Raw genomic sequence first — 16,496 nt, forward strand, 5'->3', positions numbered from 1 at the left:
CAGAATGCACCTTTTATATAAATATGCTAATTGTGTAATTGCATAATTACAAAATTTCGTCACTTCCTAGTAGTGTTACTACTCAGTGAAATTTAAGTAATGCAGAAAAATAGACTCGTAAGTCCCTCCTTTGTATTACAAACAATAAAAGATGTATAAAAAATATGTAAAAAGTGTAAAAATGTAAGAAAATTACAAGATGATGCCAGAGGGCACGTATAAGAACAAATTAAAAGCATTTTAACACTTAGAAATATCCTATAAAAGTGCAACTCCTTTTTAAATTAAATAGTTGTTACAACAAAATTGTGGTTTGTGCAACTGGTGCAATTACATTAAGGCTGGTAGTTCTTTTGTCATTTCGGATAAAAAATTTTCTATCCATTACAGAATTAGTTGTGAAACAAAGTCAATCATCTATGTGGCCTTTTGCACATGTTGTCCAGCTTTCTACATTGGTAAGACGGATAGAAAGTTTAAAGAACGCATTTACCAGCATTGTTACGCAATTAAAAATAGCAAATGCGAAAATGCTTTGGCCAAGCATGTAGCCAACAACCCTGGCCATGCGTTCTTGTTTATGGGCATTGACCATCTACCTGTGTCCATTAGGGGTGGCCCTACTTCACTGCTACTGGAAATATGTGAACTTTTATGGCAATTGAAACTAGATGCGTTCAATACACCAGGCCTTAATGAGAGCTGTAATATAGTGCCGTTTTTAAAGTACAAATCATATTTGAGATGAAAGTTTATTTATGTATGGTTTGTTAAACTTAGATTTTTTATAAACAGAATTTTTCAATTTTTCATTTACCATGGCGAAACTCACTTTTTCATACACAAATTGAGATGCTTTTTAAACCCCTTTTATACTGGAGGTTACCAGTATAAAGAAAAAAAAATTTGTGTTTTAAATAAGGACCTTGTACACATTTTGCATTGTTGTAGGGCCCCTACTGTGAATAGTCCACTCTGTTAGATACACATGCATTTTCTTATGTACATGTATAGTACTCCCTTATACATATACTTGTATGATAGGTCCATTAGTGTATCTTTTATACAGATGTGGACACACCATATTGGGTCAGTTAACGTTTGTACTAAACTATATTAAAAAGTTTTTGTTAATTTACTATTACTATTTTGTTGTAACAACTATTTAATTTAAAAAGGAGTTGCACTTTTATAGGATATTTCTAAGTGTTAAAATGCTTTTAATTTGTTCTTATACGTGCCCTCTGGCATCATCTTGTAATTTTCTTACATTTTTACACTTTTTACATATTTTTTATACATCTTTTATTGTTTGTAATACAAAGGAGGGACTTATGAGTCTATTTTTCTGCATTACTTAAATTTCACTGAGTAGTAACACTACTAGGAAGTGACGAAATTTTGTAATTATGCAATTACACAATTAGCATATTTATATAAAAGGTGCATTCTGTTTGTGTTTGTAAAATCCTCTGAAGAAGCTACATTGTGTTTGTAGCGAAAACGCTGCTGTATCTGGTGCTTTTAATAAATTTGCGTTAAGGTACATTGGGTTGAAGGTGTTCGTCTGGGCCTTTTTCGCTTGTTTGTCTTTTGGATTTTGCAACTAATCATTGTTTTATGATTTAATATCTCTAAGAATTAATTATTCAAAGAGTTTATTTCTTTCCTTTTATCAGTTTTATCTTTGTCTCCCATAGCACTAAGTTTCAAATGATCTAATTTACATTTAATATCTTGCAGTTCTTTGTCCCATGATTTTCTTTTTTTGTTGTACCAATTAATAATTCTACCATATAAGTAAGCTTTTAGGGTATCCCAGATGTAAATTTAAGAAGTATCAACAATATTAAGTTCTAAAAAATTCAGTACTTCTGTCGAAATGAAGTCATTAAAATCTTTTAGTTTTGTAATATAAGCTGGAATCCTCTTTATAAGAATATTACAATTTGGATTGACTAGTAATTCAAAAGTTATGGAATTATGATCCGATAAGGGACATGAAATCACTGTTGATTTGATTAAGGAATCTGTTAAGCTATTGGAGATTAAAACTATATCTATCCTTGAGTATGAATTCTGCCTATGAGAAAAAAGGTGTAAAACAAATAACTAGACTCTGCATAGTTATTGGTGTCTTTCAGTAAATATGTTTCTGAAAAATCTTTTAATAGTTTAGCTGATGTAGATATTCTTCTCTTCCCATTGGTGCTGGAGTCTTTGTAATCTAAGATACAGTTGAAATCACCTGCCAATACTATATTTCCTTTAGAGAATTGTATAATGTGATCTAGGTGTTGTCTTACTGTATTTGTCCCTATGCCTGGAATCCAATATATATTGATCAGTGTATAAATGTTATTTAATTCCATGGTGACTGCACAAAACATTCCCTTATTATCTTTATATATGTCTATTATTTTAGGAAGGGGTGTTGTGTTGTTCCATAGGATAGCTACTCCTTTTTTCTTCTTTGTGTGTTCAGAGCTTACCAGAGTCATATATGCTTTGGAGTCAATTATGGAAATATCATCTGTTAATAAATGAGTTTCCTGTAAGAATATTAGCTGGGATTTATGCAGCTTAAGATATTTAATTAAGCTCCTCCTCTTGTTAGGGTTATTTAAACCATTAATGTTGACTATTGTATATTTTAAAGAAATCATTAAAAATCATATTATATTATAATAATGTATTGACCGATGAAATACACTAGTATATAACCATAAGGAATACTATTTTGATCATTAAAACAAATATAAAATGGAACTATCATAATAAATGAATTAAAGTTGTTTCCTACCATATAAAAGATAGTGAACATCTCAAGACTTATTAACAAAAAAATCATAGCATAATCTCATAACATTATAATCAACCAGAACCCACCTGGAGTTAAAAACCCCTAATTCGAGTGGCATCTATCATTCAAATTGACCCCCTATCAAGCAACAGCAATCAATCAGCTTCTGCCTAAATATATGTTATCATAACTTTAAGAATATGGCTTCTAATCGATATCTTTAGATCATCAAACAAATTAACTGTCATAGGAAATATATTCTTAGAACTACTACAGCAAAACTAATTTAAACCTTGAAAGAAAAAAAAAATCAAAGTACTTGATGTCATACAAAACCAACCGAGTATCTAAATGTATAGTAACAAAATTATCTTTTTGTAAAACACCGTAAATAGTCGCAAACTCCCAATATATGTATTTTAACAAAAAAAAAGTATTCAGTTAAATTAAATTCCATTAAATTATTTAAGTAGCCCATTAACAACTATGTAATTACAGACTTAAATTAGCTCATATTAATTAGATATACATATTTTGCTAGCTAGAAGTTTTGTTCCATTAGTGTTGCATAACACCAAATAGTTCTCTTTTATGTGAGCAAAATGAGTAAATATACTAATGTATCACTTTATAAATATACGGTTGTTCTATATTGAAAATGATGTACATTGCTTTTCATTATGTGATAGTAAATTATTCAGAACTGTTATAGTAACAGCTTTCAAATTCTATAAAACTGGATGTGGCTATAAGAATAAGAAACATTTATCAATAGAAGTGCTTTAAGATATGAGTGTTTACCTTGACAAGGATAAATAAAGAGCAACCAACAGCAGCAACAAGATAAGATGAAACAAACCACAAGAACAGGATGCAGGATTCAACAGATTCAAAGGCTGTTGGGCCGAGGTACCGGAATAAATCTGTTGAATCCTGCATCCTGTTCTTGTGGTTTGTTTCAAGAATAAATAAAGACAGTTATTAGCCTAAACAATCATTAGACCAATAGTTATTTTTCAAGTCAACCAACAAATATTTTGTTAAAAAGTCATGTGGATGATCGAGACATGAGATTTACAAAGATCCTCACTTCAGAGTACTCCAGAACATCTTGGAGTACAAATCATATAGTATCCATCCCCTAACAGTGATTATCCATTCCACTAGCCTCTCAGTTCATAGAACTATCTTGTTTATTCCTCACAGATGTGCAACAACTAATTATACCCCAGTATGGTGGTAACTGGTGTCATACTCACCCCATCATCTATCAGATACAGGGGTATGAATCTCCTACACCATAACTGTGTTATTGATTAGACTTTTTAGTCATCTTCTATCCTGTGTGGATTTCATTCACATAATGTGTCTGGCCTTCTCTTTTGGCACCAATGTGCCATTCCTGTTTCTTCCTCTTATATGACAGTCACTAAATTATGCATTTCTCTCCCATCTTGTCAGTGAGACAGAGGCACTACTCCTTACTCTTATAATTCCCTCAAAATGTGGCTGAAAATCCTGTCTCTCATACATCTCCCAAATAGGCTGGCCATCTATGGAACTTTGCCGTATCAACAGCATCTCCAGACTTGCGGCCCACAAATGTAGATGAGATATCACCTGACCAGCATCTGTATGCCCCATTGCACACCTAGTTTCCCTTATACTATGGTGGGTAACACTATGATTCCTACAATTTGCAAATAAGAAGATAAGCTACTCAGTTTAGCATACCAATCAGATATAAAATGCATCCCTGTATTAAAACAGAGAGTTTTTCTGATTTGTCATTTATTTAAAATGAGCTTTGTGTCACAGAAGGTGCTACACAACAGCTGTCACCCATCTGGTCCTGCAGGAACCATTCATTTTACTAGTGTAGTGAGATTTGGCATTCTGATACATGTCACAGCGGTACGTAAAATTACAGACTGCCTTAACTAAACGAAAATGAGATATTAGCATTTTCTATTGAAAAATGGACCTAACAGTTATTTAAATACAATAAGCCTAAGAAGATTTTCATGCTTTTAACTAGGCTAATCAATTAATGTAGTTTTACATATAATATTTTAAAAATGTCTTTGAGTGTCTTACAGTTAGAAGATGTAAATACTTTATTTGTACCATCTTCCTGGATGCGCTTTATCGTACTATGTGCAGGGCCTATCTTCAAGCTGGAGTTCGAATGTAAGGTTTTGGGAGTCACCTTCATGAAGACATTTCTAGGAAGCTTCAAAGTTCACCAGCTGCAGTGGAAGGTAGAGTCTCGTGTGCAGCAAAGGAACTAAATGATTTAAAGTTCCAGCGGGAAAAGGTGAGTAAGAAATTAGTTATCTGCAGGCATTGAACTGTCTCAAGGCTCATTCAGCACCAAAAAAAAAAAAAAAAGATGAAAAGGTTCATTGCATGCAGAACAAGGCAACAACAACCCATAGAACAAAAAGCTTCACTATACCTCCAACTCTAAAGCTGCTCAACCAACGAGTAGTTCCAGACCAAAGCAAATAGAAATCTAAACATCCAACACCACAGAAATACCCCAAGACAGTCAGCAAATCACATCAAGTCCAAACTGGAGCCTACCAAGAGACATCTAAAAGCTCTGTATCCCACATCACCATTTCACCAACACTCCAGCTGCACTTCTCCCCATTATCTCCGGGTCACATAGAAAGGCGCAAACAAAACAAATCTCCAAATATATACTGGACATGACAACCAAACTAGCGGCACTTCCAATAAGCAGCTGCAAAACCATCTGCAAAACAAACATAGCTTATCCATAATAAAAAGAACATTCAGCGACCATAAAAGCTAGCAACAAAAAATACAAACATGCTTCCACAACAAAGCACTACACTAAAAATGTACTTAAATAGAGGTGACAGCAGTAGAAGGTGCATTGATTCAAGTAAATGTTTATCTGATAGATAGCATCACATTTAACTTTAACCAAAAGGTAAAAGGAGTGAAATATCGCAACACATAACAAATATATGACTGTATGAATAACTGAACCAAATTAAATTAAATAAAAGACCAAAAGCTCACCTGGAAGTCCGGTTTCATTTCCCCAACTAAATGAGTCAAGAATAATTATGTTGTTTATTAAACGTCATCTCTTAATTTTCTTCTTAGGGTCAGAGGTTTTCCAAGTGTTATTATCAGCATTTCTTTTAAGACTAGGGCTGGCAAATTCCATTTCATCAAGTTTGTCTAAGATTTTATCATTTTTTATATATGTAATTGCAGTGTCCAGGTCTTCAAAGATTTTTGAACCATTTTTATAGAATATTTTCAGTCTTGCAGGAAAAAGTAAATGGGTTTTTGATTTTTAATTCTCTGACTAAAGGTAAGAAAATCTTTCTTTTTGATATTACTGAGGGGGAATAGTCATTATCAAAGAGTATAATATTGTCCTTTAGTTTAATTGGAGATTTTGCCCACACAGTCTTTAAAAACATTTCCTTATCATGGGATGACAGGAACTTTACAATGACAGACTTTGTTGAGTTACCCTTGATATTTTTAGATGTTGCCATAGATCTGTGGGCTCTTTCAATACCATATGAAAGAGCTTCCGGGAGTTCCAGGACTTCAGGTAACCAAGATGATGAGAATTTCTCCATGTTATTTCCTTCTATATTATCCGGTAAACCAAAGATCCTCACATTATTCCTATAAGACCGATTTTTAAGGTCATCAATCTTTGTCTGAAGAAGAGAATTTTGCTTTAATAGGAATTCAGCATTATGCTCACTCTCCTGAATTCTGCTGTCCATATCATTTAGAGCAGATTCTATTCCAGTAATCTGTTTTTTTTTTGTTGTAATAAGTCTTCATGTAAGATGTCCATTTGATGAGTACATTTTTTTTAAATTATCCATTTTTACATCCATTTTGTCAATATTTACAGTTAGTTCTTGTATAGTAGTTAGTAAGGATTGTAGTTCTCTTTTAATAGATGTCTCTTGATGAGATGATTTAGTGAAGCTCATCTTGCTCTTCTGTTGTAGAATTGTCAGATTTAATTTTGACAGAAAAAATTAAAATTTACTGAATTTTTTTTATATACCACCCTAATATATATTATAAAGAATTAATTAAGAAAAACAAATCTGTTGTTAGGGAAGTTTTTTATCAAAATTTCCTGTCAATTAAGTTCTGTAGAGGCAGAGCTGATAAAAAATACTGATACTCTGTGCTCATCTTGGCCATGCTCCCCTTAACTTTCATTCTTGTGAACATGAGCTCCCCTTTGCCCAGCTCTGGCTTGGTCATGGCCAACTAAACAATGGAAGTATCAGCACCCTTCTTTAATGTGCTTGTCCAGTTGTGTCTGGATTATCTGATTAGTAGATACCAATCCCCTACTCCCACACCCAGAAACTTTGGGTGCTGCAATTGGAACACCATTGAAATTGTGGTATCTTGCAGAGCTATCTAAGCAAATAATCATCCTTTTCCTATGAACTAACTTTCCATAGGCATTTGTTAGGCAAGCAGTCCAGGATACTACTGAGAAGCTTAGCCTATTGTCTGGTTAAATGACTTCCAAGAATCACACAGTAGGCAAATGGAGGTGAGAGAGAATCAAACCCAGAAATACAGGACATAGCTTGTTAACAACTCCTAGCTTTAATCCTATGTACTGATAGACAAGAGATATACAGAAGTGAATTCCAGACTGTCCTTTAAAACTGGCTCACTCTCAATGTAAAATCCAAATTGACTAGTGTAATTACTAGGGTTACCTGATGAGTATATTCTGCTTCAATTTTCTGTCCCTATACTGTTTACTTAAGCTAAAGTTCTTTACTTTAAATCTGTTCATTTATTTATTTACATTTCTTTATTGACATTTTTTACAGCGAACGTCTGATTGAACAATGGTGTCCGTTTTCAGTGGAGGCCTGGAGAGAGAATATCAGTAAAGACAATATTACTGCAATCACAGACATAACTAACATGAGATTAATAAGTGTTCTTCTTCTTCTTCTTTCAGCTATTCCTGTTACAGGTCGCCACAGCAGATCATCTGGTTCCATTTCTTCCTGTCCTCTGCATCTTGCTTTGTCACACCAACCACCTGCATGTCCTCTCTCACCACATCCATAAACCTTATCTTAGGCCTTCCTCTTTTCCTTTTACCTGGCAGTTCCATCCTAAGCATCCATTTCCCAATACACCCAGCATCCCTCCACAGCACATTTCAAACCAACTCAATCTTGCCTCTCTGGCTTTGTCACCAAACCATCCAACCTGAGCTGACCCTCTAATATACCGATTCCTAATCCTGTCCATCCTCGTCACACCCAATGCAAATCTTAACATCTTTAACTCTGCCATTTGCAGCTCTGACTCCTGCCCTTTTGTCAATGCTACCGTCTCCAACCCATATAATATAGCTGGTCTCACTACCCTCTTGTAGGCCATCCCTTTCACTCTTACTGGTACCCGTGTCACTCCTGACACACTTCTCCTCCCACTCCACCCTACCTGTACTAATAAGTAATACAATCAATTTATTATAGTTGCTACAGGAAATTAAAGACTGATTTACTATCGAGGACATACAAACAGAATGACATAGTTGCTATAGGAAAAATATAAAGAGTGATTAACTTGCAAAGACATTATAAAATTAGAGTAGCAAGACACATTTTAGTATAGTGAATAAGATGGTTGAAGCTGTGAGAAAGAAAAGTACAGGTAAATTAGGGTTAGAGAAGACAGAAAATTATGGTACGTGGACAAGAAGTTATAGAGGATGTAATAGAGAAACCTGAAAAGAAGAATGAAGACGAGGAAATAATAGATTAAATTAAGTAAACTCAGAAGTGGTAGTTATGAGCGGATACTATTACTGTATAAATATTATGTGCAGGTGGTGCTCCATTGGAAAAGAATAATATAAACTGAGGAAAATATTTAGAATATTTTCAAAAATGAATACAAGAATGTCTCTGAATCATGTTAAAAGGAGGTCTTAGAGTTTTTGATTACGGAGTTAGCTGATGAAGCTGGAAAACAGTATAGATGTATATAGTCAGGAACAAAGCCAGCATTCACCTAGAAATTCTTTTAGTGCAGATTTAAATGTGTGGAAGTTAGATACTGGCCTCAGGGTGACTGGAATTGTGTTCCAGGATTTGGCAACACAGCTAGAGTACAGGACATTCCGGCAGATCTCTCAAGTTTGTAAGTGGAGAGAAGTTTTTTATCATAAAAGTAGAGGGGTCTATTGAGATAGTAGTAGTGGAGAAAGGTGTTTAATGCTGGGCATTTTGAAGGTTTATATTATTATGGCACGAGTCACAAGTAGCTGAGTAAATATGAGATGGCAGGGTAATTCAAGCCAATATAATTGTTTTACAGCAGAGCAGTGGTGGGTAATACAGAACAGATATAGGGTAAATAACTATAAGCAATGTAAAAGGCATAGATTTCAACTCTAATCCTCCATGCTTACAATTTTTAATATTAAAGATATGTCATATTGTAGTCTGCAACATATGTTGTAATCACTTTTGAAATGTACACCTATTTCTTTTAATAAGTCTGTCTGTTATCAGCCTTGTAAGACTGCCTTTTACATAGTGGGTTGTATGTGGTTAACAAAATACAAGGACAGAAACAAAAGGAAAAAAGCCACTGCTATGTGCTTGCTCTACTGAGTTTTCCTTCTATTAGAACTACTGCATTTATAATTTCTAAAACATTTTTATAATCTTTTTACCAGTTATTGAAAATTTCTCAAGTACTTTGCACTGATAAGAACTAAAAACTGCAATGTTCTCCATTAAATATTTTAGTGTTATTCATTAAGTTCAGAAGAGAAAAGTGACTTCAAAAACAGGCAAGTAAAGGATATACTCACAAACCTTACCCCCTCCAGCCACCTATGTATGTTTAACAGAGATATAAATACCCAGTTGTGCACAATATCTTCTACTGTCCATCATATTTGCTTTGGCTACATGAATTTTTGGAATTATAAATAAAAGTAGTGGCAGCTGAGGTACTTACGTGAATCCTGACCCCAGTTATAGCGATGCAACTTTCCAGCTGAGTAGTACAAAAACCCAAGAACCAGCATTAGACAAAGTGCTAGAAGCACATTTCGAAAGTTTGCTATGAAACTCATCTTCTGATGTTCATCTCTGTGCTGCATGAAACAAAATCAGGATAAAGGCATTTAGTCTCTAGTCACAAAAGAAAGTGATGTCTCTATAAATGTAGCATCAAACAACTTAACAGTCAATACTACTTAAAACATTTGGCCAGGGAAACAACAGCAGAAATTCAGATACATGTCACCTACACAGATCAATCTATTTATTTTCTATATGTATGACTTATTTATTTTCTAATCTTAATATTACCTTTGACATATAAGTGTACTTTTTGTTACCTTAGTTCACCTATGACAATGGCAAGATCACAAAAAAAAAAAAAACACAATGCCAGTAAATGAGAATATCTACCACAGCATTAGATCTTTCAAAGGATCTTAGCAGGTAAAAGTTGGAGTGGAAGTTGACTGAAAAATTTCCAAGTAATTGTTTTTATGGAGTCCACTTTCCTGCATCATTACTGAACTATCTGGGTGTTATTCAGAATAACAAAGTAACAAGCAGAAAATGAATGAAAACAATTCTTTTTAGATAAACGGTTCTTGATGCCTCAGCAGTTTATCTTCAGAGGGAATGAAAGAAGTCATGTGATTTCCACCACCAATAAGGTATCAGCTTGATTAAATATTTAAAACACTAGTGTATGTTCAAAAATGCATTTATTCTTATTTTAACCTATAAATACCGATGTCATGATTGCAGTAGCTTTAGAAGTCAGACATTTCAGATTTAAATTAATTCTAAATGTCATCAACGTTCTGAATTTCAAAATTAAGTGAGGCTCTAGTTTTAGCAAATATAATCATTGTCTCCCCTTTTTTCTTAAAGAAGATCAACAAGTGATATCCTCACTTATTGTTCCTTAAAATGTGTTGAGATTAAATTAGACAGAGCTACTCTTCTACTGTCACTGAGATATTCAGTTATTCCAGTTCTAAATATGCACTTCATTTGACATTGAGATCTTTAACGGGAAAGGCAGAAAAGGGTATAAACTGCATAGCCTGGCTCAAAACTAAGTAACACCCATTGCTAAGCTATTTCAGCCACATTTGACAAAGTCATTAAGGGGAAGATATGGCAGAAAATGAAGGAGGAGAGTTCACTTTACAGATGATTAATACCATAGCAGCCCCTTAAGAAGATATATGGGCACAGTTTAAAAGTCTCAAAAAAAGCTTGCAAAGTCAAGTTAATAAACGGATAAGACAGAGATGCAGACTGGCCCCTTGACTCTTCATTCATTATATAGCGTACTTGAAGAGAATGAAAAGATAGGCAAGAATGCCTCTAAGGTATGTTAGACTTGTGTGACAACTGGACATTAGTCACATTTTCCACTTTGAAAATATAAAACTTACATCTAATAGCAACTTGTACATTAATATGAACAAAGCCAAGATGATAGTTTATAGATATATGTGAAAAAGATATATTTTATAAAAGATTCCATACTATGTGTTTAGGTGTGATATTTTTAAATAATTGCATCCATCACAGACAAAATATATTAAGTCCTACAATAAAATGTGAAATGGAAAACAAACATGCATCAGAAGCAGTAAAAACATGCTCAAAACAGAGCAGAACAACATAGCAAACTGGAAGTGTTTTTTTTTTTGTTTGTTTTATTTGCAAGGTAGCAACCTAACTGCACCATTCAATATGGGGGCCTGTACTTCCTCAAACCCATGTACACAAACTCCATAGCCATACCAACTCAAAGAAGAGAGAAATCTCCACAAAGAAGAGAATCACTGGTGCAAGCTTAGAAACTGCACAGACAGTAGACAGCGATTTCCGAAAAAAATAAAATAAAATAAAATAAAATAAAAAAATTAAAAAAAAACAGCAAATAGCATTGTGTTCCTGAAAGTCTTGTGCTTTGGGTATTTACATATATTAATGACAAAGCTGAGAAAGCACATTCTTAAAATAGGTAAAGTGAAATGAGCAAGGTATGGAACATGTGAAACCTATATATATATATATATATATATATATATATATATATATATATATATATATATATATATATATATACACACACACACACACACACACACACACACACACACACACACACACACACACAGTATGCATTTATGAGAAAGGCCTTAAAGCTTCCCTCTTCATTTCTGAAGTTATACGCAAGTCTGAAACTGAAAATCAGAGTCCTTTGCTTAATACCTATTTGTTGGTAAAATGGATATGATTAATGAGATTAGATGAAAGGAGGTGATTCAGAATGTGAGGGATGAGTAAAAGATGTAGGGGCAGACAAAATAACTAAGATTAATCTGCCATTTGTAATCCTCAGTAAAGAGACAGTATGGTTTTGAATATCTCAACCAGTATAAACATAAAGTTAATATAGGGTTATATTCCATATGTTAGGAAAATCATAACAGTTTGGACCGTCAGGGTCCAGATTACGACGGTGTAATTGTTGAAGATATAAAGGAAGTATTGTATTTTTGTATGGTACCAGGGACATGTACACCATCAAATATTTGTACATACAGTATTTACGATGCATAAAGTAAATTGTAAAGGCATGATTTCAGTGTGAAAAAATTGAAGATTTATGTATAAAATATAAGAGAGATTTGTGAATTTCTAAGTGGATATTGTATTGTTTTAATGTTATAACAACATATCTGCTGGTACATTAAAATTTTCATTGATAGATTGTTGTGATGTGTACAGATCAACACAAATGCAATTCTTATCTTGCTTTACAACAGAAGACGTGTTCCCATTATATTGGCTTTAAATGATTCTTAATTACATCTAAGCTATCTATTCACTTCCATTCCTGCTCATTTCTCTTTCCAAAAGCTCTGCTACTTTCCTAACATTGTATGTCACTGCTACAGTACCTGGAGTCATTTCCGTTTGATATTCTCCAGTAAACTACATAAGCTTGCAACTAAATGAGCATAGTTATGAAAAAATACCATTGCTATGGTTCTGTACAGTATTTGTTAATGAATGCACAAAGGAGCACATTTTCTTTTTGGCTTCACACATTGAATTTAATTAACCATTCCTAACATTTCATAAAACAAACTACCCATAAGATTAAGTGAACTGGCTTCTTTAAGCTGTATAGTTTGAAACAGGACACTGTACTTTTTTTTTAATTTTTATATTCACATCAGACACTTTTGACCAAATGGTTATAAAATGTGATGCCTTGAGCATATTTACTAGTTAATGCAAGTTTCTAAACAAATGTTTATGATACTCATTTTCTTGTTTCAGCAAGAAAAATGGACTAACTGATTTACTGTTTCTGAAGAAATATAGACTAATTGCTTGCCTTTTTGTTGAGAATGTGAGAGAATAAGTGCATGGAGTTTCTTCCCCACACATGCAATTAAGATATAGCAAATACTGTGACATGATCAGAAAGCAACTAATCCAGAGCCATAGTGATGGTGGGATGAAATGGGGTAACTTCTCAGGTGTAAGTTGTTAGGGGGCACAAGTGGCAATGTACAGGAGTGTGTTGAATAGTTCTGGCAAGCGATTTGTGTCATTGTTTTTGCTGGATGGTAACATCAGCAGCTGCATTGCTTGAAAAGTGTGGGTTATGAACTTCTGGGAAGTGTAACAAGGTCATTATGTCACTATGTCTTACAGTTTTGGTGCCCCCAATTTTTTTAGAAGTGACAGCTGGGGGGGTTTGCCCAGTTCAGGACAACAACGTACATAGATACAGCTCTGAAGTAACCTGACATTTGACAGAAAGTCAAAATAGTGTGCAGAGCTACAACAACATCCAATGCAAATAAGAAATGTGGGGAACTAATTAAATCAGGCTTACTCTAATGTGCCTCTCTCAGGACTGCATTCAAGAGAAGGAAACGTACTGTAGTTTAGCCTATGTATGCAATTGCCATTTTAACAAATGGTTAAGCATACTATGTCATTTTGCCTGTCATTTCATTTCATTACCCTGCTCTTAGTGATTTATTACTGGCACGCTCCAATTTCAGGCATTCTTCCAGTCGCTCTTAAGGAAACTGAGTTGACTTTTAATGACATTCTTTAGCCTTTGCTAGGTGACAGCTTATAGTCTTATCTGTAGTTATGTTCTTGTGCCAACAAGTGTATGAATCATTTGATTTCATAACCGAAACTTCACAGCTATGTAAGACTAAGTGAATAAATAAGTGACTGGTTCATATGGTAACAGCTATACAAAACCAGTCTGGTATGACGACGTCTTTACTGATTAACAATAGCAGTAATATCTGTCTTAAGGTCATTCAGCATATGAAACCATCCCAGACTACTAATTTTTCTAATTTTAATATTGATGGTCTGAGAGCAGATCTGCTCCAGGTTTCTTCTGCCAAACTGCAAAGTGAGTCACACTAAATAAATGCCCCCATGCAATTTTTATTAAAATGGTTATCTTTCTAGTAATAGTTTTAAACCTGTTCATTCATTTGCTCTTCTTTATTTTTACAATCATGCATTTCCCTGTTTGATGATTGTTTCAAGTCACCCAATTGCCATGTTCTTCCTTTATAGCCAATTTTTGCATGTTCCAGTTTCCCTTCCTAGGCTTTAAGGGATTTTCTTTATCTCGGCTTCCTTTACTTTTAGCATTTCTAAGTTGCTCTGATAGCACTCTTGCTTGCCATTAAAATGTTAATACTGCTAAGTTTCAACTATTTGGCATTGCTTTTGATAGTATGACCCTGCACTATTTACTTTTAAAATGGATAATAAAACATTTAGAAAGAATAAGTGTAATTAGAAAATATCTCCTCACAACAGATATCATCCATGCTTTGATTCAGTGTATGGTATTTGTAAGGCTTTTATTACTAATACAATATTTATCCTTTGTTGAACAACTTAGTCCCACTAGCCTTGTGGCCTCTTTTCAAGGGATACCTGAGATGGCACTTATACTACTAGGGAAAATCTGGTCAGGCATTGGGGAACTTTCCCTACTTGTTTATGGTCATGTTGCCATAATTCCAGCAGGAATCACAATGCAGCATCAGACCTGGCTTCACCTTACTTGATTTGCAGAACATTTTAAAGAGTCATTTGTCAATGACTCTTTAAACAGTCGTTTGTCAATGCCCCATTTAATGAATAAACCTTGTTTAGGCAGAAGGTAAAAGATAAACTGCAACAATGTGAGCAGGAGGGCAAACCGCTCACAGCCACTGAGGTAAGGTTCTCTGTCTCACAAATATCCTTTCAAACAAATGAAAGGGGTGGCTAGAACCTTTGGTTTTGCAAAACCCACCAATCCCAGAATCAGCAGCCTTTTGACAGATGTTCCCATGGCAACCAGTGTTCCTGCAGTAACCACATTCAGAAAGGCAGAGGTAGTTTGCATCAGCAAGGGTTTTGTGGGTTCTCTTTCAGACACAGTCAGTATCAGGCATAAACCATTGCTCAACTATCCTATTGTGGAAGCAGTTGACGGACATCTATCCCTGTGCCATTCTGTGTGGCTGGTCATCACACAAGACATTTGGTCAGAAAAATCATATCCATTGGCTACTCTGTACATTTTCTAACAACACCTAAATACATGTCCTCCCATTCACCTACAGTACCACCCCTCCATCTGAAGGTGGTGGCATGAGTTGGAAATCCTCCTTCAATAAACAGCCATCCAGGAGGTTCCATCCAAACAGGAAGGGTCCAGAGTTTACCCTAGGTTCTTTTTGTTGCCAATAAAAATTCAGGATCTCAGACTCATCTTAGACCTCATCTGTCTAAACTGATACATGAGGTGGGAGTTATTTCAGATGGTCACAGTGCACTCCATCTTGCCATGCTTCCAAGCTGGAGATTGGATGTTCACTTTGGATTTACAGTACACCTACCTACGTATCACAATATTGAGACTATTCAATCTTTGCTATTTGGTCTCACCACTGCCCCCATGCGTGTTAACCAAGGGCGTGGCTCCAGACACTGCCCATGTGCCTCCTGTGAATAAAAATGTTCCCTTAGCTAGATAACTGGCTCATCATTGCTACTACAATGGAAAAAATGATTTTAGCAAGAGAGTATTTATTCTAGTTATGCCTGTCCTTTGGTATTTCAGTACATGTACCAAAGTCCTGTGTTGAACTTTTGCAGTCCTTAATATTCATAGGTTGCCAGTTAGACACAAAAGAGCAGTTAGCTAGCTTACCATTGGGAAGGAGATCCACAATAATTCAAGCAGCAAGAAAATTCATACAAAACTCAACCCCAGATGCCAAAACAGTAGAGTACTAGGCTATATGGTAGCATTCATCCAAACAGTTCCTTATGTCAGAATGTCCATGACAGTACTACAGTGGACAATTCAGAGTCCAGTAGTACCAAGCTATGAACCTAATGATGACAAACAATAAAACTATCCAAAGCCTGCAAACAACACTTGTCCTGCTGGATGATTCCAGACTACCTTGCCTTAGTAATTCCTTTTGTCAAAACAATACCCACAGCCATCTTACTAATGGATGCATCCTTACTGGGATGAGGGGGCATTGCTTGAACAGGACAGTCCATGGGTTGTGGAC

General features: G+C 34.8%; 1 protein-coding gene across 1 annotated transcript in view; it reads right to left on the reverse strand.

Moving 5' to 3' along the window:
• ST3GAL3 (ST3 beta-galactoside alpha-2,3-sialyltransferase 3) overlaps positions 1 to 16,496 on the reverse strand; it is a 3,995,325-nt gene that overhangs the window by 3,247,612 nt on the left and 731,217 nt on the right. Inside the window, exon 3 of the mRNA XM_044085443.1 lies at positions 9,836 to 9,974. Within this exon, the coding sequence (XP_043941378.1) occupies positions 9,836 to 9,953 (118 nt within the window). The 5' untranslated portion in view covers positions 9,954 to 9,974. The remainder of the gene's footprint in view (positions 1 to 9,835; positions 9,975 to 16,496) is intronic.

This window comes from Protopterus annectens, chromosome 10.part0, assembly GCF_019279795.1.
Source record: "Protopterus annectens isolate FY-2018-M chromosome 10.part0, PAN1.0, whole genome shotgun sequence".
Taxonomy (NCBI): domain Eukaryota; kingdom Metazoa; phylum Chordata; order Ceratodontiformes; family Protopteridae; genus Protopterus; species Protopterus annectens.